Source organism: Otolemur garnettii, unplaced genomic scaffold, assembly GCF_000181295.1.
Source record: "Otolemur garnettii isolate 467f Iridium unplaced genomic scaffold, OtoGar3 scaffold00038, whole genome shotgun sequence".
Taxonomy (NCBI): domain Eukaryota; kingdom Metazoa; phylum Chordata; class Mammalia; order Primates; family Galagidae; genus Otolemur; species Otolemur garnettii.
This window is the reverse complement of record NW_003852433.1, coordinates 4,963,897-4,989,336: the sequence shown is the minus strand read 5'-3', so window position 1 is coordinate 4,989,336 and position 25,440 is coordinate 4,963,897. Positions and strand designations below refer to the sequence as shown.

At 37.9% G+C, this 25,440-nt stretch overlaps 1 protein-coding gene, 1 long non-coding RNA gene and 1 pseudogene across 7 annotated transcripts in view; 1 reads left to right on the top strand and 2 right to left on the bottom strand.

Moving 5' to 3' along the window:
• LOC105886999 overlaps positions 1–2,227 on the top strand; it is an 88,645-nt gene extending 86,418 nt beyond the window's left edge. For all 4 annotated transcript variants that reach the window (XR_001161293.2, XR_002773434.1, XR_002773435.1 and 1 more), the window contains one exon: positions 479–2,227. This is a non-coding gene — a long non-coding RNA (uncharacterized LOC105886999). The remainder of the gene's footprint in view (positions 1–478) is intronic.
• MTMR3 (myotubularin related protein 3) overlaps positions 1–25,440 on the bottom strand; it is a 151,554-nt gene that overhangs the window by 32,781 nt on the left and 93,333 nt on the right. For all 3 annotated transcript variants that reach the window (XM_023513294.1, XM_023513295.1, XM_012805248.2), the window contains 4 exons: positions 18,957–19,046; positions 18,447–18,563; positions 10,045–10,127; positions 5,316–5,482 (listed from right to left, as the gene is read on the bottom strand). In XM_023513294.1, coding sequence (XP_023369062.1) covers positions 5,316–5,482; positions 10,045–10,127; positions 18,447–18,563; positions 18,957–19,046 — 457 coding nt within the window. The remainder of the gene's footprint in view (positions 1–5,315; positions 5,483–10,044; positions 10,128–18,446; positions 18,564–18,956; positions 19,047–25,440) is intronic.
• Positions 7,986–9,837, bottom strand: LOC100951553 (annotated as a pseudogene).

Genomic DNA, 25,440 nt, shown 5'->3' with positions numbered 1-25,440 from the left:
TTGTTATTTGGCAGGCCCGGGCTGGATTCGAACCTGCCACCTTAGGTGTATGTGGCTGGCGCCTTAGCCACTTGAGCCACAGGCGCCAAGCCCAACCTCAAACTCTTGAGCTCAAGTGATCCTCTCTCCTCAGCCTCCCAAGTAGCTCGGACCACAGGTGCCTGCCACCACATCCAGCTATTTTTAGAGATAAGGTCTTTCTCTTGCTTAGGCTGGTCTTGAACTGGTAAGCTCAGGGAATCCACCTGCCTCAGCCTCCTAGAGTGCTAAGATTACAGGTGTGAGCCTGAGACCAAGGAGTTTTAATTATCTTTGTATCCTCTAAAGCAGTGACTTCGTAAACTTTGAAAATGACAACCACAATCCAAAATAAAACTGCTTTACATCTCAATGTTTATTTTTTAAAAAGGTTTCACAAAACAATATCTACTCTTACTACGTATGTGACATATTTTAATAATTTTCTATTCTGTTTCAGGTCTCTAAAATTTGATTTCATGACCCACTAGTGGATCACAACTTGTTTGAAAGCCACCACTTGAAAAACATCTAGGAGCAGATCTTACATACATGAGTAGTTCGATAAGCTTTTGAAAACTGTGTTAGACAAGAGTGGAAAAGTAAGTATCCAATGTACTCAATACTAATATGAAACCAGCAGACTAACAAATACACACCCACGCAGGAGAAAAACACAAACTCAAGTGGGAGAAGGGTAGGGGATTGGTATGCTCTTACCTAACAGGCACAATGTAAGGGTATATGGCACAGCTTCTGGGGAAGGGGAACAACTGTAACTTGGACTTTACCTAACAAATGCAAACGATGTAACTGAATCATTTGTACTCTCACATTAATCTGCAATTTGAAAAAAATTGTATTAGATGTTCACTTATGTTTACGTAGCCAGAAAAGTGAATACAAATATATCAATTGCTGGATTCTCCTTATTTCCATCTCAGAATTCCATCTGAGATGATCATTCCATCATTCCATCTCAAATGATTCAATATTAGATACATTGTAATGTTCCAATGTATTTAAACATTGGGTACATAAGGTTTTTGTTTGGCATTATATTTCCATTTCTTGTCTGCCTCCCTTATCCCCAAATGGGGATTTGTCATTTTTCAACTCCTAGTATTTCTTAACATTGTAAGTATATTCCAGCAATTCTCATAATAGTGGAAATGAAAACTTTTTTTTTTAAAGCAATGAACCCCTATCATACCCACAGTGTCAACTGGTAGTCTAAAAAATTTTCCTCCAAAAAAGTCTAACTCCCTAGTTGATTCTGAGTATTCAAGCCCACAATTACATACAACTTAAAAGCCTAGGATAGAAGGCGCAGGCCTTTTTACCCCGCATGTGAGGTAGCAGACCAATACCAAAGTCAGAAAGGTGAGAAATGGTCCTCCCACATTTTCAAATATGGGAAAAGGAATTATTCTTTTCTATATAAAAAGATTTCAAAAGTCCTCTAGATGCACACTTCCTGGGCTTTACTGAAACCCATAAGATAGGAAAGTACACAGCTGCATAGCAGTGAAAAGACCCAGAGTCATAAGCTATTTGTGGGTAAACAAGGTTTGTTCAGTGTTTCTCACAAGAGAGGTCACAGAAGTAGGCTTGATACTACCAACTAGAGCTGCATTGACCAACCTAACAGGACTTTAGTACACAGCCATCACCAAGAAGGCAGCAGCAATGAGGAGCAGGAAGTTGAAGACATGGAAGAAAAGCTTTTAGCGTTAAGTCTACTCCATTCCTAGAGTGTAAGGTGCTAAGAGCAGGGTCAAGGGTTTTGCATAGGCTTTTGCAGGTTTCACAGGTGAGTTCCAACAGCAATGCTGGTCCTTCTTCCAAAGGTGACTGAGACATAGTGCTGTGGCCAGTATGGCCAGCTTAGCTATGACAGGTTCAACAGCTAGAAACTAAGATTTATATGAATACCAAGGCAATAATGTAGTTGCCCTATTTCTCTCTTCTCTGATGCATTCTACTTAATAGGCTAGATAGAGAAGAATTTTAACTGCAGAAAGGATTTCTATCCCTCACAAGTCTATCCTTGTGATCTCATGTACTGGGGAAGATTATAAAAAGACTTTGAAATATCAAGTGTTGTCTCGCCCTAAAGATGACTTGTAAAAATGTGGATGTCTGGCATACTCACTCATATTTGGTGAGTAATGAATGCCACAGCCACCACCAACATCCAACAATTTGGGGTGGAGACAAAATAACATTCTTTGAGAACAAGGAGTTTGTTTTGTTTTTCGTTTTGAGACAGAGTCTCACTCTGTCACCCTCAGTAGAGTGCTATGGCATCACACTCACAGCAACCTCCAACTCCTGGGCTCAAGCGAGTCTCCTGCCTCAGCCTCCCAAGTAGCTGGGACTACAGGCGCCCACCACAACGCCTGGCCATTTTTTGGTTGCAGCCATCATTGTTGTTTGGCGGGCCCGGGCTGGGGATTCGAACACGCCACCTTAGGTCTATGTGGCTGGCGCCTTAGCCGCTTGAGCCACAGGCGCCGAGCCTTATTTTTTAATTAAAAGCAAGCTTTTCTTCTGTACTCCACAATGAAAATACAGAAAAGGAAAAAACTGTATCTAATATATGCTCAACCAAGTCACTGAAATACCGTAAGATTCCATGAGTGGTGGCAGGTTAACTTCAGTATGGATATGTACACTGGGGAGAAATAAAATGCAATCCTTACTCAAAGTATTTCTAACAAATCAGTTATGATAGCATTACCTTGAGTTTCATAATTTCCAAACTGTTTTCACAAGCATGGCACAGAAGCAGTACTCAAATATTTACTGAATGAACTGTGCATTAACAGAGAGATGATCTTCAAATACCCAGGTCAGTTTGGGTGGGAAGAAGATGAATGTTCCAGTTTGAAGTACAAAGGAAACTGAAGTACAGAAAGGAAAAATGGCTTGCCCTGTGTTTCCCTCTTCCTCCACTTAAATAACTGAGTACAGGTATGAATTCAGGTTTTCTTATTCCTAGATCAGTACTTTACACTTTCCCCCAACACACCCCGTGCATTACAAAAAAAAGACAGGACACTGTGAATATCTCTATGTCCTGGTGACCAAAAAATACCAGATATAATCAGGAAAGAGGAAAGGAAGGGCCTGAGGACTAAAGTTATTCTACCTCAGGATGAAGCCACCCATAATTAAACATAAGAGTTTAGGTTCTGAATTGGTACCTCTTAGGAATAGCCATTTTATTTTTTGGCTGAAATCCAAAAGAAACAACTAAAATTATCAAGGAAATAGAAAATTCCTCTTAAAAAGATGAGAATTTTTCAGTCTGTGGTTGTAAGAGAATAGGATAGGAAAAAGCAAGCCTTGCTGACTAAATGCTGGCAACCCAAAATTAGGAAATGCATCCTGGAATTAGGGGTCTCAAAGTTCTTATACAACATAATACAGCACAATGCACTCATCAAGTTCATTACCCTCAGAGATGGTAGAGACTAAAATAAGATGCAATGGTTAAAAAACTAGCAAATGTACATGTAAGATTTGCACACTTCATTGTCTGTAAATTTTGTCTTTAAAAAAAATAGCTGGGTGTTTGCCTCACATCTATAATCCCAGGGTTTTGGGAGACCCAGGCCAGCAGGATCACTTGAGGTCAGGAGTTCAAGACCAGCTTGAGTGATACAGTAAGACTCTTTTCTATAAAAATATTTTAAAATTAGCCAGGCATGGTGGCCGGCACCCGTAGTTACTCATGAAGGTAAGGCAGGAGGACTGTACAAACCCAGGAATTTGGTGCTGCATTGAGCTATGATCATATCACTGCACCCCAGGCTGACTAACAGGGCAAGACCTCTTTTTCTTAAAACGACAAAAGCCCAAACTTGAAAAGAGTCATAAACAAACCAAAACAAATTTAAAATGTGATGGCATCTCAATAAAGACAAAAAAAGAGGGATGCAATGGTTAAGAGTGTGAAGTAAGAGACAATTTAAGCATATTCTCATAAACTCTCAAGATTTGTTTGGTCTCTTATGGCTGTCTTGGGACTCTGCTGGCCTGGACAGGGTTGTGAGAAGTTTGATTTCGGAGGTTTCCCCTGAGGTCAGAAGGGCAGGAGCCTCTGTTTTTCAAGCTCTGTATCTACTGCTCCCACATGTTTCAGTCTCTTAGCTGTGTCAGTGGGTCTTGATAACAAACTTTACGTGTGAGTCTCCATTTCTTTGGCTCCCAAAACAGAGACACCAAGCTATCCTGCCCATTTGATGAGGTCACGAGGGTCAAACAAAAGTATATATCAAAGCTTCTTTAAAAAAAAAGAAAGAAAGAAAGAAAGAAAAGACAATGCTTATGTTTGTTATAAGCATCTGAATGGAACACAACAAGAATCTGAACCAAAGCTTCAATTACCAATGGACCAGGGAACAAAATAGCTTGATTAGCCTCAGATGTTTAAAATGATCCAGAGCAAACTTATAAGATTGAAGAGTCAGGATGATAATGTCCAGTATAAAGGAAAAAGTCTCAAGAGTAAACTTTACTTGAGGGAGGCTCATGACTTTTCACTGCTTAGAAATTCAAACCTTAAAGCTTGACACACTGAGTCAGTGTGAGACCAGCAAAAGTCTATTTATGGCAGCATGAAGTTTCAGAAAACAACATGCAGAGAAATAACACAAACTTCGTCAAAACAAAGACAGTGAATGGGACAAAGATGATATGAGAAGTCAGGATGTCTAGGTTCCAAAACAGGCTCAACATCTCGATCTGTCCTTAAGGAAGGAACTTGACCTCTCTGGACCTCTGTTTCTTCATCTATACTATACAATAAAGAAGGTGACAACAGGTAATCTATGACTTAAAAATTCTAAGACAGTGAAACCACTTTGCATTCCACTATTCTACAGCTAATCCTCATATCTCCATGCCTTTGTTCAAGATATTTTCTCTAATGTTCTTTTCCTCACTCTGTAATCAAAAAACTCCCATTCAACCTTCAAAACCACTTCTAATGTGAAGTCTTCCCAAACATATACACAAAACTCATGGCTACTGTTAGGCTTCTGTAACAACCATGAAGCCCTTAATAGTTGTTCTTAGGGTCAGTAGACTGTGATGTCAATCCAGTGTTCTTCTCTTCCCTTTGGAAGGCAGAAAACATGTTCTGTTAAGCTTAGGTATGCTTAGGTATGCCACAAAATATACATTGATTGAATACACGAATGCTTAGATATCCTGTTTTATGTTAAAGGTACCTCCAATAAGTAGGCTGGCAAAGCACTTAGCCACGTGCACATGTTAGAAAGGCCTACCTGGTCTGCATAGATCTCCATGTTGCTCTTTTTCACTCGCATAGACCTCCATGCACCAAGCGTGGTATGCAAATGAGAAGAGATCTTCTATTTTAGCAGGTGGTCGGATCGCATTGTTCAGTCTCTTCAACCACTCTTGACACTGCTCAAAAGTTGAAAACTGACACCTTTTGTAAAGCCAGAAAAGTAGTAAGAGTTGACAATGAAATATAAGAAAAGCAACCATTTCCAGTGTGCCTACTCATGGTGCAGGGGGAACTACAACCGAGAAAGCATCAGAGGGGCGGCACCTGTGGCTCAAAGGAGTGGGGTGCCGGCCCCAAATGCCAGAATTGTAGGTTCAAACCCAGCCCTGGCAAAAACCGTGCAAAAAAATAAAAGCATCAGAGGCAGTCATTCACAAATTCGTCATCATTTACAATAAAAAAAGGGCTCAACATGTTTTAGCCAATGATGTAAAATGTTGAAAAGAAACATATGGAAAGCCTATTTTATAGACTAATGAAATCTCTTGAGATTAATGACAATTACAGAAAAATGGTAATTACTCTCTTTCATGAATGGGGTTTCATTCTATTTCTTCCATTAAAGTTTTATGGTTGTCCCTCTCAAGGAATTTAGAAAAATCCTTTTGTTTTCATAATGACATACATTAAACAAAGCTAAAAAAATAAGCCACAGCACTGTTTAGTTAGTTAGGGAATAATCTCATTATCTGCCTATTTAGAAATTAGGACAAATCAGGTCTAAAATACGAGATTATACTGAAATTTTTGGCTGTGACCACATAGAAAACCAAATAATTCTATTATCACTTGAGATTTTCAGTATATATAGGAGGTCAAAATAATCAATGCAAATGATTTCCTAAGAATTTATTTAAATACTTTGCCTTTTCAAATGCAATTGTTAAAAACTGAGTAATAACCAAGCTTTTTAAACTGTGAGTTGTAGCCAATATCTATAAAAAGCCAAATCTCACTGACTGAAAAGTAATTTACATACTTACCTTTAAAACCAAGGGGTCACTTAAACCTCTCCCTCATCCCAATGAATGTGGCTCATCAATATGCCAACACACAGATCAAACATTACTGGGATCTGATCAAACTAAAAAGCTTCTGGACTACCAAGAACATGGTAAGTAAAGCAAGCAGACTGCCCTCAGAATGGGAGAGGATTTTTGCAGGTTATATTTCTGACAAAGGTCTAATAACCAGAATCCACAGAGAACTCAAAACTTATTAATAAGAAAAGAACAAGTGATCCCATTTCATTGTGGGCAAGAGACATGAACAGAAGCTTCTCTGATCAAGACAGGTGCACAGTCCACAGACACATGAAAAAATGCTCATCATCATTAATCATCAGAGAAATGCAAACCAAACCACTTTGAGATATTATCTAACTCCAGTAAGAGTAGCCCACATAACAAAATCCCAAAACTACAGATGTTGGCATGGATGTGGAGAAAAGGGAACAATTTTACACTGCTGGTGGGAATGTAAGCTAGTACATTCCTCTTGGAAAGAAGTTTGGAGAACAAACACTCAGGAATCTAAATGTAGACCTACTGTTTGATCCTGCAATTCCCCTACTAGGTATATATCCAAAAGACCAAAAATCACTTGGCAACAAAGATATATGCACCAGATTGTTCACTATAGCTCAATTCACTGCAGCTAATTGCCAAGTCTTAGAAAAAGCCCAAGTGCCCATCAACCCATGAATGGATTAATAAATTGTGGTATATGTATACCATGGAATACTATGCAGCCTTAAAAAAGGTGGAGACTTTACCTCTTTTATGTTTACATGGATGGAACTGGGAAATATTCTTAGTAAAGCATCTCAGGAATGGAAAAAATATATCCAATGTACTCAGTACTACTATAAAACCAATTTATAATCACTCACACTTTCATATGAGAGATGTATCACAACTATAGCCCAGAATGAAGGAGAGAAGGGGAGGAGGATGGGAAGGGAGGGGGTGGTTTGATAGAGGGAGGATTCATGGTGGGACCACACCTATAGAACATATTGCAAGGGTACAAGTCAAATCTACCAAGTATTGAACACAAATGTCTTAACATTGATTAAGTAAATGAGGTGAAAGCTATGTTAATTTGTAGGATGTAAGTACTCCAATTTGTACAAATAATCAATACACTGAATCCCACAAAGGCATAAATGTATTCATGATTTATGTATATATGACTTAACAACAACAAAAAAAAATATGCCAACACGCAACGTTTACCAGTACCCCAGAGCAGACCAAAGGCATAAAGTAAAAACGTGTGGAATGTGAAATTTCTAGAGCTATTACATTTCAAAATGTATTTCGGGCCATTTTGCCACCATTATAGTTAAAATTAGATCAGATAAAAATTATCAATGGGGCTTGGCGCATGTAGCTCAGAGGCTAGGGCACCAAATACACACAGTGGGGCTGGCAGGTTCAAACCCCACCCGGGCCAGCTAAAAAAAACAATGACGATTGCAACAACAAAAAAGTAGCCGGGCGTCGTGGCTGGTGCCTGTAGTCCCAGCTACTGAGGCCAGAGAATGGCTTAAGCCCAAGGCTCTGAGGTTGCTGTGAGCTATGACACAACAGCACTCTACCCAAGGCAACATAGTGAGACTCTGTCTCAAAAAAAAAACAAAAAACAAAGTCATCAATGGATGCTAACCCTATAAAGAAATTTTTATGATAAGTAGGACATTTGCATTGTCTCAAAATGTCTCCCATAGAATATTAGTTGCAAAGGAGAAAATATGGAAATTATACAGAAATCAGGTGATACCTTGACTGGAGTAATCACAGTATCACCACTGAGGGATAAGTGGTCACTGTTAGCCTCCAGATGTTATACAATACCCTGAAAAGTATACATCATATATACAGTATTCCAGCTGAGAATGCATAAGCTCAATTAGGGAAATATTTAACAAAAAAATGATTCTATTAAAATAACAGACTGCATTGTTCAAAATGTGCATGTCATAAAACACAAAGAAAGGACATGTAAAATGTTCCATATTAAAGAATGCTATAGAATCATGGCAGCTAAATGTTAATATCTGACCTAGACTGGATCCTATACTGAGTGAGGTGGTGAGAGAGAATACTATAAGGGACATTATTAGCTCCAATGACAAAACTGGAACCTGTACAGTAAATTGGATAAAAGTATTATAAATGTAAAATTGTGAAGTTGGTAATGATACTGTGGTTATTTAAGAAAGTGTGTATCCCTATTTTTTTTTTTTTTTTGGCTAATAAGTTTATTGTTTTAAATCAGGAAATACTCATAAAATTGCTGTTTGGTTTAGCTTTCAGCAGCTCGCTCCTGAGCTCTAAGGAAGCTTGCCTTCTTTTGAACTACCCAGTTACTCTTCTGGGCAAGGGACATTTTGGGACAGTTTCATCTCTTCTTTTTAACTTCTCTCTTGGGTTTCTTCTCATAGACTGGGTCATCTCATATAGCCACATGAACTTTCTTATACATCTCCTCCATCATGTCTGGAGGGATGTTCTTTATGTATTGAGAGAACTGTTTCTTTGTAAGCGTCTTCATCTTCTTCCATTAGGTAATGCATATAATTGCAACATTCTGTCCCATGATATGCTTCCGATGTACTTCAGCATTAAATTACTTGCTTTCAGAATCATAACCAGGGAATCGTTTGGTACTGTGAGGGATAGACAAGCCCCCATCCACAGCTCCCTTCAGGGCCCCTATTGCCAATGGTAGTGCTGGCCAGGCCTGCATCCAAATAACATGTAAAAGCACCAGGCTGGCCATCAACGCTTTCCCTATTGTATTCATCACCAGTCACCTCTACTTGACCTTCAGAGATCTTGTCCATGCCAAACCTATTGAGAAGCCTGAGGGCCAGCAGTAGGCCAGTACAGTATGTTGCACCACAATTTGTCAGGCCAACCTTCACACCGTATTTTGGTAGTTAATGTGCATAAGCTGCGCAGACTATCATATCCCCTTCTATATGGGCATAAGCAATCTGATAAATGATGTCTCTGTTAGTCACATGAACTATCATTCTGTATTTGGGTGTGCTGTACTTATTTTTATCCTGTATCACCAAGAGTTTCTGAGCATAGTAATCAGTTTTACCCTCTTGTTGTCTTCTAAATTTCACTTGGTATCTCTTAAAGTAGGCCTTATTCTTAACAACTTTAACAAACCCCATCCTATAGAATAGAGACCCGTGTCTGCGACCCCACACAAACTTGCAGGCCCAGCAGTGCTGGAGTAGGGAGGGGGAATAGGTGTATCCCTATTCTTAAAGCACACTAAAGTATTTTGGGATTAAGAGGCTTGATTATGTAAAACTTATTCTCAAATTGTTCAGGAAAAGAATCTCTCACATACACATATACACATGCATGCCTCTGCAAATGGTAAAGCCAGTGACAGTAAAGTGTTAATAACACATGAATCTGGATAAATGGTATATTGATGTTCTTTGTACTATTTTTATTTTTGTACTTTTGTAAATTTAAATTTCCAAATAAAAAACAAAAAAACAGGTTTCACCACAATAAACTTAATGAAGATAAAATACTGTAGGTACTGACTACTCAGAAAATATTCCTAACAAGGCTGACTCTCAAAAGGAGTTTTGCTAACTTACCAAACCAGAGATCCATTCTTTCAAAAATATTTTCCACACTAAACAGAAGCATAAGCGTACCACGTACCTGATAACTTTGCAGTCTTTGCAAGTCAAGTGAAGCTGAAATATATCTCGGCATTCAACACTTTCTATAAGCTGTAATGGAACCTGTAATTAAAAAAGATGATGTCCCCTTAGTTAAAAAGACATTCACCCTGCAGTTCTTCAATGTGCCCAACAAGACTGATTAGAAAGCTCTACAGAAGAAGCAAACTTATCTGGATCAATAGCACTCAAGTGATTTACTACAGAGTGAATTAAAGCTTCCTTTTATTCAGAGGCCTTCCTCTAAATCAACGGTGTCTCAAGTCATGTCTTGCCATGAAGACAATGAACAAAGAGGCAGTCAGAATCACCTCTGGAGGAAGAAAGGAATTTATCTTTCAGGTGGCAAATTCACAAGATCAGAGCACTATAGATGCTATTGCTGGCTATGATTTGCAATGACAAAGAAGCTGAAGGGAACCAGAATGGCAATCCTGTCTTGCTTATTGAAAAGAACTATGGATCAAAATGCAAGTTGAACTATATCTGTTGTTTGCCCCAAATGACAGAGTGGACTTATAGACTGGTTAGTGTTATCAAAGGAGGCTCATGAAAAAGGATGGAAGTCTAAACTGCCTTTAGGCTGCACAGAAAAGATGACAGGACAGTAGCTGCTGGTCAGGCTATTTGCTTGGTAGAATAGACCCACAGGTATCAAAGAGGAGGGAGAAGGCCATAGTATGATCAAAGATCTTAAAACAGCTGTGGGACTTGCTTCCACAGACCACTTAGGAAACCTGTTTACCAAGTGGGGCCTAAGGTCTGAACAAGCTAGAATGGTTCCCCCCCTCCTGCCAATTGGTCAGCAGACTCCACTAAATACAGGATTATGTACCACAGTGGATAGGGAGAAGGGAGATGAGTAGCAGGGAAGCATCTGGACGAGGTGCCAAATCCTCAAGGTAATAAGCATCCTCCTCCTGTCCCTCAAATCATCCTGTTTTAACCCCTGACTTCAAAACTCAATTGCAAGACCTTCAAAAGAGCCTTGTAGAACAGTAATGGCTACTTTTTCATTCCTTGAAAATGGGGAGAGTCATTTATCTCTCTCTTTTTTTCTTTTTTTTTTGAGACAGAATCTATGTCACTCTCTGTAGAGTGCTTCGACATCACAGCTCACAGCAACCTCAAACTCTTAAGCTTAAGCGATTCTCTTGTCTCAGCCTCCCAAGTAGCTGGAATTACAGGCGCCCACCACAACGCCCGGCTACTTTTTTTTTGCAGTTGTCATTGTTTAGCTGGCCCAGGCCAGATTCAAACCTGACAGCCTGAATCTATGTGGCCAGCACCCTACTCACTAAGCTAAGAGTGCCACCCATGAGTCATTTGTTTCTTACACTGTATCTCATTACCAACTTCATGCCCAGCCAAGATATGCCTCTGAAAGTTGCAAGTAACATTCCAACAATCTGTGTTTAGCATGAGAAAAGGAAGGCAATCTCCTTAAATACAGACAAAAATGAGCCAGTGCTGCCTGCATAGAGTGGCCTTCCTATTAGTTGAGCCAGTTTTAGGAACAGGCTTCCTAAAAATCCTGCTCTACCATGCACATGCCAGTGTCAGCAAAGAACTCTCAAGAACAAAAGTACAGAGATCAGAACTCTCCTAAGGTGGATAATACAATGGTACATTTCAAAACTATGAAGAATAGAGTATAAATGTCTTACCACAACAAATAAGCAAGCGAGGTGATGGTTACGTTAATCAGTTCAATGTAAGCATTCCACACTGTTTATCAATTCAGCACAAGTTACTCCATAAATGCATTAATGTACACAGTCACGATTTAATAAAAAAATTTAAAAAAAAAAAAGAAGCCCAATGCTGAAAGTCCAGGACAAAGAAATTGGGGCAGAGATTAAAGAAGAGAAGAAAGCAAAATAATTTTACTCAGATAATCAGTTGGGAGTTTCTACTTCAGGACTGAAGTCTTCTTGCTTCTAAGCCTCTATAATCTATAAAAATTCCCTTACAAATGTAATAGAACTGAGAGTAAGAGAAAGACTAAGAAATCTTGCACAGCTGTGGCCTGTGAAAAAAGGAGCTTTGGCCTGCTGTTTCTGTTTAAGTCTTAAACCCCAAAGTGCTATGAAGAACTATAGCTGATATGGCTAAGAAATCTTCCAAGACCTGTACATCTAAGAAGGAAAAAAATAAAAACCCAAACCAGTATCAGTAGAGATAAATTATAAAGGAAAAATGCAGAGATTAAGATGACAGAGATTAGAAAATAGCACTGATTTGTCCTCAGGCCAGTCCTTTGATTGCCCCTATAACAGATTCTCACATTATCACTTTTTAAAATATACTCCCTTAACTGTCTTATCCCCTCTACTCCCAACAAAGTGACTTCCAGACTAGCAATTAAGGGTTAATCCTGAGTCCGAGGTCTCAGTTTTCTAAAATGTTACCAATTAAATTTTTGTCACCTTCTTTGGGTGAACCTTCAACCTTCCTGTATTCTACCAGCCTCTGCTTTCTGAACCTTGCATGATCACAACTTAAGAAATCTCAGGCACAGGGCCTGAGAAGGGCCTGCAATACTGTGAGAGTAAGCTAATTTACAAATCCACATGGAGAGGTTGCTCTCCCAGAAATTACCTGTATCAACAGCCTTTTCTTATAGCTAGAAAACGTGAAAATCAGCTAATTCTATCAGCAGAGCTGGGGGAACAGACTGGCCTATGCTACTTTACCTCAAAGAATAGGTAAGTTTTAAATCCCTACGACTGAACCAGGGCCCATGGGCCTATCCCCAAATTTAATAATAAAATACCTCAGATCATGCGAAACACAGTGGAATCTCCATAGCTGACCACCTCCTTAAATTGACCTGATTTTTCATAATCTGGACGTGCACCACATGTATCAGTAAAGTAGGCCTAGTTCCTTATATGTTGACCAACTCCATATGTTGACCAGTTTGTTACAGTTCCTTGCTGGCCAACTTACCAACAAGGTTCTACTGTCTTTGCTTCATAAAATGAATTCAGAATGTGAATTTTCATGTATTTCAACATTGCAAATTTGAAGAAGAATAAAATGTTAGTTCTATACATTCAAATCAGATTGTAGCTACTACTGGCAAGTTACCAAAAACAACCACATGTATGCAAGTCACAAATATGAAGAGATTTTAATCTTCATGCAAAATGTCACATGCAGGGAAATTTAATATGCAGCAAGAATAAGGACATACAAAAGAGAAACAGTGACCTTTTATTAAATGCATATCTCTTTTGACTTCTTTCTACCCCAGTGTTTCCCTTTAGTACTTCCTCCACAAATAGCCTCCTCTTCTAAAAAGGCAGAACTGCTGGGGTTTTTTTCCATACATCCAACCAAAACTTACAATTTCTCCACTTTTTCAAGGCCCACTCTATTACTTTACGTTTCTCAACTCTCCTCACATATGTGGTATGACAATTAAGTTTCATGAATTCAACCTAGGAAAAGTGTTACATACATCATTGCTGAATATCACCATGGTCACTTTCAAAGTATGCCTCCTGGGAAGCTATGCACCAATGCCAGTGCCTATATACCCTTCAAAGCAATTGTAGAACTCTTTCAGGGATGACCATCAGAGAGGTCATCATACAGCACACAAAAATACAGAACAACAAACACCATTCAGCAAGATACCATCACACATTGACGTGAACACAGCTGTGAAACACTGATATACTAAGGTTACAAAATCTTACCGAGTCGTTTATACAGTGCTGCTAAAGTAAACGCATGGTGGCAAATTCATGAACTTAACTATCTGCCCTCATATGACAACTTTGATGGCCATTCCAGAAACAGAATCCCCAAATTGCTTTGAAGGCTGGACTAGACACTGGTATCCATGCATAGCTTCCCAAAGCAAGCACTTGAAAGGTGATAGTAGTGTAGCCAGCAATGAGGTATGCAGCAGTTTTTCTAGGATGAGTTCATGGACTTAATTGTCAGGCCTCATATGAGAACAATCTCTTACTACTTCTATAACTAAACATACCCGCATAATTAACCGCATAGGCAAAAATTATAGATTCAAGAGCCACTCCATTTTGTAGCCCAGGAAAGTTAAACTACGCTATAGCTGGTATAGCAGCAAAGTCAGAACCAGATTTTCTTCATCTATGATTGTCCTTCTCTTCTATATGAGCTCTATTTTATTTTTTCTTCCACAAATAAGTGGCCTCTCCACCAGGGATCTTCAAGAGGAAAACAAAATTTAAACTAAGACTCCTTAGAGGCAATTCCATTTGTAGAAGAACAAATTCCATTTGTTGAAATCACTTTCAAATCCTCTCTAGCCCACCAATTCAATGTCTCTTAGCAACTCATTTTCTTTTTGCTCCTTTCCTCCATCTTCTACCTGCTAGTAATTCTATTTCCCTTTACAATGCTTTTCTTAATTATACCATACCATGCTCAAACAAGGCATCAAACACATTCAGTGCTATTAAACAATTCCTCAAAAGGCCAAAAGTTATATCATGGGCACTAAAACCCTTAAGTGCATCAATCCAAAAACACAGAACAGCAGTTAAAAACTTTAACAGACATGCACAGGTATTAAACATCCACAGTACTGTCACATTCCAGAGGGATCTGGTATCATTACACCTTACTATATTTAGGGCAGATGCATGCAAGTGCTTTACTTTTGAGCACCAGAATTTAAAAGTGGGATAACTGCTACCCTTTTAAAACAAACACCTTTTTATAGCCTGAATGGGAATATACATACCTAAAGTAAAAATTGCAGTAAAAGTAAAAATAAAGTGATGGGTCTAAATCTAAAATCTATAATAAACTGTATAACTCCTCTAATCAGAGGAAGAAGACTGTCATAGTTTAAAGATCCAAACTCTTTACTGGTCACCTTTGACATTTACAAGTCCCCAGTATTGGTTTCAGAGGCCTCCACTGGTGTAAGAGTGCTAGGCCAAAGTATAGTTAAGTGTTAATAACTTCATTCTGGTGTACAGGGAACAAAGATGATTACTATACTATAGTAGAACAATGGGAAAACGTGAAGAAATGCTAAGGAAAGGTGTTTTAGCTGCAACACTTCTACGTTTTTCCTAAGAAGCACTGATAAACCAGTCTGGAAATAGAAGTTTTATTGCTCTCTTAAATACTAATGTTGACTTTACAAATTATTTCTGGTTTAAACTTGGTCTACATTTTTTGAAGGTCACAATTCTGTCTGCTTATATATAAACTGTGGGCCTTTATTCTCTACTCCATAAATTATTCTCACCATAGTGTACCACTAGAACTTTGGTAAGAGTAAAGGGACTCATGCAGAGAAGATACATTCTGCTGATTTGCAAGGTGAGCATCTGACACTCAAAACCAATCTGCTCCAAGCATAGGTGCAGCAACCATTCTAGGACTCTCATGCTACTTACTGGGATTTCAGAAGCAGCAGATTGAGAAGCAGTCTATTGAATTACATAAAAAAAAAAAAAATTGTTTTAAACTTTGATGAATTCCACTTCAACACTTTATAAATTATATAAGCTTCAAACAAATATGCCCATAAATATGTAAAAGTATAGTTTGTGGAAAACACAGAACAGGAGCAATTCATACTACTTTAAATGCTATACATAAACTCTACTGTAGAGATTCTTTACTCCAAGAATTGAAACTTAATATTCCGTGAATATTTGTGGATTAAAGTTACAATGTTTATGACATTAAAATCTACAAACACATTTTACTAAATGTGCTGTGAAATTAAAAGAATATATGGTGTTGGGTAGCTATTTAAAACTTGATGGTAAGTCATTCTCTATATGTTGTAGCCCATGCAAATTGGAGCATGGACTACAACATATACTGGCACATTTGGGCTCTGATGGATTAAATGTATTTGATTTAGATGTAATAACCTTTAAAGGGGGTCTCTTGATCTCACATTTTATTGAAATACTATCTACTAAGGAAAGATAAGGGGAAGGAAAGAAAGAGGGAACGACATCACACCTACCAACTCTCTCGTCTCTATCCAGGACCCAATACAGGAGGGACCACTGTTTCTTGCAGTAACCCCAGGTTTCAGGAGCCTCACCACTGTGATGAAATTAATTTATTTGTATGGAGAAGTTCCAGTCTCTCTCAACTTGAAATGGTGAAAGTCCCCAATGCCAAAATACTTTTGCACAATCATTTTTCTGTGGAAACCCATTATCTTGGGCTTTTTAAGTGACATGCAGGCTCTATGCCTTAGAGGGTTATAATGCTAAGTAATAGGGAAAATTTTTTTATTTAATTCCTTATCTGAAAAATAAAGAACAATGGTAAGCTTCCTTAAGCACTGTATCTCAGTCACAATGGGGGACTAATAATTCCAGTAAACAAAACCTCAGTTACCCTCAGAGATAATGATGACACAAGTCTATGCACACAGAAATACAGTATACTATTTTAATATGAGCTTCCAATCTAAAAGGGGGGAATGGTCTAACAAACACTTCAAACTCATATTAACTTCAATTCATGTAACATTTACTGAATATCATGGCAGCAGGAGACATGTTAGATCCTGAATTCAAAAATAACCAAAAATTACAACATATCTGATAAATGTTGTAAAATTCTGTTCAAGATATAGAAGAGGCCAGGGGAGGATAATTAACTATCAGAGAAGGAACAGAGACTAAGAAAGGCTCCACAGAAGAAATTGTCACTTGGACTGAGTTTTGGCAGAGTTGAAGAGAAGTTCCCTAGGCAGGAGAGAAGAGAGAATGCAGAGGTATGAGGTATGACTGAATAGTACAAGGAGGCTGGTTTTACAAGTACAAAGAGAAAGGGGGAAAGGAGGGAAGCAGACAGAAAAGCTAGCAGGAGCCAAAGATCACAAACAGCCTTACATCACACCCCCAGTAATCTGATCTCATTCATTGAAGTAGTAAGGAACACTGAACAGCTTTCGAAACTGTTGAATGACATCATCAGTTCCATGCTTTCTTTCCAATAGACCCTATTCCCATACAGATCTAAAAAACAGTCTCTGAAATACTTGGTCTTCTACTAATAAGCTGATAAATAGGAATGATATTTTAAAGTGCAATGATATGAAACTCTACCATTCCCACATATAGTTTAATTATAATTTCATTGATTCTAACCATTTAAACATTGAAAGAACACAATTAATTAAAGTGGGAAGTTCTACTAATCATTACTATCATTACTTCTACATAACTGGCAGGGAATTTTTGTTTGCTAGGACTTCATAGGAAGTTCCAACCTTTCACTTCCCTATCACAACCACTCAGATCTAAATGGACCATTCCAAACAGAGTGCTCATAGTATGAAACAACAGCATTGCCTCTTTCCTTGATAAATATGGTATGTACTTTCAGCTAATGGGCAAAAAACTGACATAAAAGCTATAACCATAGCCCAAATCTAGAAACCAGAAGGCCAAAATTATTCCTGGACATAAATGTTTAACTACAAAGAATAAACAGTAAATACCAATTATAAAGAAAATGACAAACACTGGGTCATTTAACAAATGAACAAATGTAACTGAGAGATGGGTAACATTTGGATTGCTGAGTAAAATGAACAAGTTTCAAAGAATCCCAAAGTAAACCCAAAACGTATGATCTGAATGGACTTACAGTCCTGAGCTATTATAAAGTTTCATAATACACTTCTCTATGATAAAACCAACATACAGAAAGCCACAATACTGACAAGTAAATAAAGAAGAAGGTGTTCATTTAAGGGAAGTATGAACATTGAGGCCTTTGTGGGTTTCATTTAAGACTACTCATGATAACAGTGCATTGGAAGAACTAGTTCCCTAACAGGACCCTCATAACTGCAAAAGGGCAAATGCACTTTTGAGAATTGAGAGTCTTCCTTTTCTTTCATAATATACAGTCCATTGTGCAAATAAACATTGTACTTAACATCTATAGTTACACCAGTAAGGAGCCATTAGAGTAACTTCATCCTATAATGAATCTGCAGTGAGCTCAAAGTACATCTCATCATTTGACATTAAGGTCCAGGAAATTATCCCAACTGAGGCAGCTGGTAACTACTAAAGATTAAGTAAAAGCCTGTTCACCTTTTTTATATCTTTATAAAGCATAATGATATAGCATTATCTAATGCAAATCATTCAGTGTTAACTAAACAATGGACACTTCAGCTGACAACTACATATACCTTTTTTTAAAATCAAGCATAAAAGTTCTCGCTAATGTAGTGTCCCCTGAGTGCCAGTTTAAGTTGGAGTAAAGCACACCACACAATGTTTTCGCACTAACTCTGTGTGACTCACCCTTCTTCAAGAGCATTAACAAGTTTTTTACTTTCTTTTTCCATCTGCCTTAGAAGGAGTTTTGGTAATCACTTACATTAACAAGAGACTCCTTGAACTTGATGTGAAGTCTGTAATTAGAAAGGGCAATGATGGCATCTTCAGCACGACCCACATACTCTGTGCTCTCTCCATGAAGTTCAAGGAAAGGGACCTTCAAAATGAAAGAAAAAACCCTTCAGAGTTCCAAACCCATAAAGCAAAGTCTTCAAACATAGGTGAGGTGAATGGAGTGTAAATCCTCTGCCACCCAACTTGAAAATACAGTATATTAGTAGGTAAAGAATCCAAATACCCACCAAATTCAAATACACCTAATCCTTTAAATTCTAGACTACTAAAGCAATGACACAGAAAAATCATCTTAAACAGTAAATTCTCAGGAAATAAACCTTGCTAAAATGTGAGCTATTTTCCAGCTTGCATTTTCCTACACATATTATTTAGGAAAATGTACATTATATAGTTTATCACTTCAATCCATTAGATTCACTACATAGTTACTATCATGAAAAATACTTTACAGTCAAAAGTGACCTATAATTACCTGAAGATTCTCATCCTCCCGGATCAGCTGCTTCCTGGGAAAGATCTGATTGGCCTGGATGCATTCAATGCTGTGCCGAGTCTCTTCATCCTGGAAAAGTTCAAAACCTTAAAATAAATTCAAAGCTTCCAGTCACCCATATTTGGTTTTTCTGCCATATCTACTAGCATAATCACAAAGAGAGTCCAAACACAAGAGTGAACAGGCAGAAAAGCTCAAGGAAAAAATACTCATCCCAAAAAGTGTTCCATCAATTATAGTACATGATTCTAGTCTCAGAATAAATTCGCTGATGCAAAAAAAATGTCAGAGGTTAGAACATTTCTATTAGGCACTAACAGGAAGTCAGTATGTTACTTTCAAGAGAAACCAAGACACAGTGCTTGCTGACCTGTCTGAAACTTATTTCAATAAATGTCTGAAATTTATTTCAAAATAATTTGAGGGGGGCAGTTTCAGGAAGTATGTAGGGCATAAAGGACAAGATTGTCCATGAAGTGACCACTAATGAAACTGGGTAAGAGGGAGTTCACTATACCATTATGTCTACTTGCTCACATGTGAAATTTCCAAGCAGAGCTTTAAAAATTTTTTTAAGATAAAGTAAGCTTAAGATCTGAATTTCCCAAGTGGAACCACTGTTTCTTATTTACTCTGTCTTACATTATAAATTAGACCTATTTCTGTAAAGGTGATTTCAAAAGAAACAGCAATAAATTCTCATCTACATGGCACCTGAATTATAATTTATAGTTTTTGACATTATGAATTCTTATGATAGAGAAAGACATAAGAGAAATTCCATCTATTAAAAAGCCTGACTATAAATGATAATGGCATCTGTTTACACAGCAATTTCTGAAAGAGCAAAAGTCGTATCACATTCAACTGACAGCACTAAGAATTACAACCACCAGTTACTAATCATTTCTGTATATGCGATTTACCACAATAATTCCAATAATTCTGTAACTCCTCCCCAAAGAGAGGGAAAAAAACATACCTATAAACAACACTTATAGTTTACCTAACAGCAACTATAATCATAAAATGGTAATACTGTAGTAGAGTAGTTCTCAAAAGAAATCCACAGAATCTGAGACACTCTATAGGGGCTCTGTGAGGTCAAAACCACTTTCATAATAATATAAAAAGCATATTGATATTTGTACTAACAGTACAAACAAAATAGATGTGTAAAACTGTTGACACTTTAGCACAATCTAGACAGTGGCACCCATTTCACTAATAATGACCTGGAGACAGGAAAAATTTTTATTTTATTTTTGAGACAGAGTCTCACTACGTCACCCTCAAAAGAGTACTATGGCATCACAGCTCATAGCAACCTCAAACTCTTGGGCTTAAAAGATTCTCTTGCCTCAGCCTCCCAAGTAGCTGGGACTACAGGCACCCACCACAATACCAGCTATTTTTTGTTGCTGTTGTCGTTGTTTAGCTGGCCTGAGCTGGGTTTGAACCTGCCAGCCTCAGTGTATGTGGCTGGCACCGTAACCACTGTACTACGGGCACCAAGCCTATAATTTTTATTAAATCTTGACTCACTTAATAAGTAGACGTCATTTTTACATAGGAAATACAAGTAAAACACGTCTGCTACATAATGAAGTATTATGGTTATCTCAAGGTAAAGCACTTGTGCAAATGCATCAATTAGAGCTCAACTAGCCACTTTTACATTAAATACCACTTTTAGTTGAAAGAATAATTAATGAACAAACTATGGTAACTTAGACTAAAGCATCTAGCAGACCTTTTCTCCAAAGAATAATGTTAGCTGCCAATGATACAGTTTTTATTTAAAAATTAGAACTGTCAATTGTCATCTCCCACCATGAACTTGATAGTTGCCCAAGAGTTAGGACTTTCATGACAAAAGTGATAGTGATGTTATTAAATCTTGATTTTAAAATATTATATAATGAAATATGTCAAAATTTGGAAGATTTACATTATTCAATGAACCTATTAATTTCCTAGTAACCAATGTACAACATTACAAAATCACAAATAGATAAAAGATCCATCCAAACTGTTAAGAAAAACTAGTGGCTTTAATGTAACATAATAAAAAAAGTTCACTGATAATGGTTTCAGATACCATACTGCAACTAACCTTAAAGGAACTAACCCTGGTCAAGTTTTGGTATACTATTAAAGAAGAATAGAAACAATTACCTGGGAAAACTTAAAATATCCTTTCCTTTTCTAACTACGTATCCACATGAAGCCGTATTTTCTTTATATTTCAAACAAAGCATTGTTAACAGACTGGATGCAAAAGTAGATATAAGAATTCAACCATCATCTATTAAGCCAAGCATTAAAGAGATGTAAAGTGTTAAACAATGCCATTCTTTATGTTAATTATCTTTGGATGAGAAAATATGTTGTCTGAAATTTGTTTTGAAATATTCTGAGGGGGACAGTTTCAGAAGTATGTAGGGCATAAAGGAAAGAGGACTGTCCATGAAGTGACCACTAATGAAACTGGGTAAGAGGGAGTTCACTATACCATTACGTCTACTTACTCACATGTGAAATTTCCACAGCAGAGCTTTAAAACATTTTTTAAGATAAAGTAAGCTTAAGATCTGAATTTCCCAAGTTGAACCAATGTTTCTTATTTATTCTGTCTTACATTATAAATTAGACCTATTTCTGTAAAGGTGATTTAAAAAGAAACAGCTTTGTGACTGTAATTTTTAAATCAAGTTACAAGAACTTTTAAGGTTTCTAAGTTTTAATTTCTAATATTATTAACATAGACATATCCCACATAAACAACCCCTCTTAGGGGAAAGGGCCTCAATAATTTAAGACTATAAAGAAGAGGTCTTGACACCAAAGAGTTTCAGAACTGCTGCTCCATTATGCTACCATACTAAATACCAATTAAAGCTGCTTCATTCCAAAAATCAGGCTTTCCCTAAAACCATTTTCCTAGTGCTAACCTATGACAGAAAAAGCCATACAGATTTGAATAACCATCTTATCCTCCCAATTCCCACCCACAAATCCAGCACCTTTGCTACTAGCTGACTAACCTCATCCCAGCCCTTTCACAGGTTATTTCATATTGAGATACAAGCTTTCTAGAGACCTTTATAAAGGTTTGATATTTAAAATTGAGAAAGAAATAAGTGGTTCCAAATTATGACAATAAATGTTGCCAACTTTATAAATTATCTATGAAATGCGACAAAAAATTATAAAACTTCAGTCATTAAATATAGACTTTATTATTTTAAAACATGCCGTATTTTAGCATAATTTTCCTAGGATTAAGTATTCATCATGATTAAGAAATTATACATAGGCTGGATGCAGTGGCTCACACCTATAATCCTAGCACTCTAGGAGATAGGAAGATCCTTTGAGCTCAGGAGTTTGAGACCAGACCGAACAAGAACAAGACCCCATCTCTAGGCCAAGTGCAGTGGCTCACACCTGTAATCCCAGTACTCTGGGAGGCTGAGGTGGGTGGACTGCTTGAGCTCAGGAGTTGAGGATTACGTGAGCAACAGCAACACTTCATCTCTAAAAATAGCCGGGTGTTGTGGTGGGTACCTGTACTCCCAGCTACTCAGAGGGCTGAGGCAAGAGGATCTCGAGCCCAAAAGTTTGAGGTTGCTGTGAGCTATGATATTACAGCACTCTACCAAGGCTGACAAAGACCCTATCTCAAAAAAAAAAAAAGAAAGAAAGAAAGAAAAAAAAAAACACCTTATCTCTACTAAAAATGAAAAAATTAGACATTTTGATGGATGTCTATAGTCCCAGCTACTCAGGAGGTTGAGGCAGGAGGATCGCTTGAATCCAGGAGTTTGAGGTTGTAAACTAAGTCAACACCATGGCACTTTATCCTGGTCAGAAAAGTGAGACTGTCTCAATAAATAAATAAATAAAATAATATCTAACCAAAGGATTTCAAAGGCAAAATTATAATGATCTTTTCAATTTCTTGCATAGCAAAAAAGTTTAATGAATTTGATGTACTTTTTTAATAAGGTTGATATTATGTGGCCTAGGGTCTCCAAAAGTATAATTATCTAACATATGCAAGAGTCTGTAAATGGCTCCACTCCTATATACACCAGTATAACTTGTTGGATGAAAACTCTGTCAATCTGTACCATTTCATTCCTTTCCTCTCACTTCCTCTGAGGTCAGTGAATGAGTGAAGGGGTGAAAAGGGGCAGATTAACATTGGAAAGGAACCCATTTTTCTTAAGTGCTCACCTTTCACTTAAAAAATCCAGTTTTCCTTCTTAAGAGGCAGCTCTTGACATAAATAACACTGAATAATAACACTTAAAGAAAACTAAAGAGAAAAGATGTAGAGAATCTGGACTTAGGGAAGATTTTTCTTGTAAACCAATATGGGATGGGTAGAAAATGCCACAAAAACATGAAGGGCAGGGAAGTTTTAAAAAATTCTTATATGTAAATATACTTTAACATACCTTCCCAGTATAACATCAACATAATTTTAAAAAAAGAGAGAGGTAAGAGTCCTGCTCTGTCACCCAGGCTGGAGTATGGTAGAGCAATGATAACTCTTGCAGCCTCAAACACCTGGGCTTGAGCCATCCTCCTGCCTCAGCCTCTCCTGCCTCTGCCTCTCAAGTAGGTAGAACTACAGGTGTGCACTACTGCACCCACTTAATTTCTTTCCTTTTTTTTTTTTTTTTTGGAAACCTGGTCTTGCTCTGTTGCCTGGGCTAGACTGCATAGGCATCATCATAGCTCACTATAAGCTCAAACTTTTAAGTTCAACCAATCCTTTTGCCTCAGTCTCTTGAGTGGCTGGACCTACAGGTACATGCCACCACACATGGTCAAATTATTTTGTATTTTTTTTTTTCATACAGCAGGCATCCTCAAACTACAGCCCACGGGCTACATGCAGCCCGCCTAGGACATTTATCCGGCCGGCCAGGTGTTTTTGCCGCTGCTGCATGTCCTGCTTAGCAACCAACTCGTCCTGGGGCCTGCAGTCCAGCCCTCCAACAGTCTGAGGGACAGTGAACTGGCCCCCTGTTTAAAAAGTTTGAGGACCCCTGATCTGGGGTCGTGCTATGTTGTCCAGGCTAGTCTCGTACTCTTAGCCTGAAGGAATCCTCCTGCCCCAGCCTTCCAAATTATAGGATTATAAGGTGTGAACCACCACACCCAGCCCAAACCAGCTTTTTAATTTTAATCCACATAAACATATATAAGGCTTAAACTCTTATTCTATTTAAGACCATTTTACAAAGGTACCTGTTACTTCTTTTTTTTTTTTTTTTTTTAAGAGACAGAGTCTCACTTTGTCACCCTCAGTAGAGTGCTGTAGTGTCACAACTTACAGCAACCTCCAGCTCTTGGGCTTAGGCGATTCTCTTGCCTCAGCCTCCCAAATGGGACTACAGGCGCTTGCCATAATGCCTAGCTAGTCCTGTTACTTCTTTAAGTGATTCCCTGACCTACTTTTCTGTTGACCTTTAGCACAGAATTGAATATAGCAGACCTTACAAAATATAAATAAAGAGAAGCCATTTACCTATTCATTCTTGCTGGCACACTCACCTGGGTACTAATCTAGACCAATGCATGTAACCTAAGTAGCTACTGAAAACAAATGATTTTCAACATAAGAGAACTGAGAATTAGGCCAGCAGGACAAGCGTTCGAAGGACTTATTTTTCACAGTCAAATCAATGTTCTTTTTAAAAGCTATTATCTCAGCTCATAATAACTGTAAGGCTTCAAAACTTTTTCCCCTTGGGGGTGGCGCCTGTGGCTCAACTAGTAGAGCACCAGCCCCATATGCTGGAGGTGATGGGTTCAAACCCTGCCCTGGCCAAAAACCGCAAAAAATAAAATAAAATAAAATAAAATGCAAACAAACAAACAACAACAACAAAAATAACTTTTTCCCCTTGTACACAAAAATGCATTTAATCCTCACAATTAATTAACATAAGGACCAACTCCACTGACTTTCTAGATAAAATTTTATCCAAAAAATATTTCTTGGCTAAACAGTTGAATTTGGGAGTTGAATTAACAGCCTGAATTTATTACAGTTTCTGTAAGTCTCACAAGTAAAAAAGGATGTCAAACTTAAGATGGTTAACAAGGTAGGGAGTTGGAAAGAAAACACTGGGAACTATTGGTCTGATAAAAGTCTTAGAAACAAATTTCTTCTAGGCTAACAGCAGTAACTTAGTATCAGAATGTACTCCACATCATCAGTTTCCTGGGAACTTGCTGAGGAACAGTAAGCATTATGGAATCTGGCACTGCGTAAGTCTTCACCCAGCTTCCCTCCCTAAACTCAAGAGGCTCACTCACAAAATCCTGAAAAAGAGGACCAGTCACCACAGTTCCAGGCTAGTTTCTGCTATTGGCTAAACTATGCAGCTAAGACCGGAAGTACAGGCTCGGTGCCTGGGGCTCAAGTGGCTAAGGTGCCAGC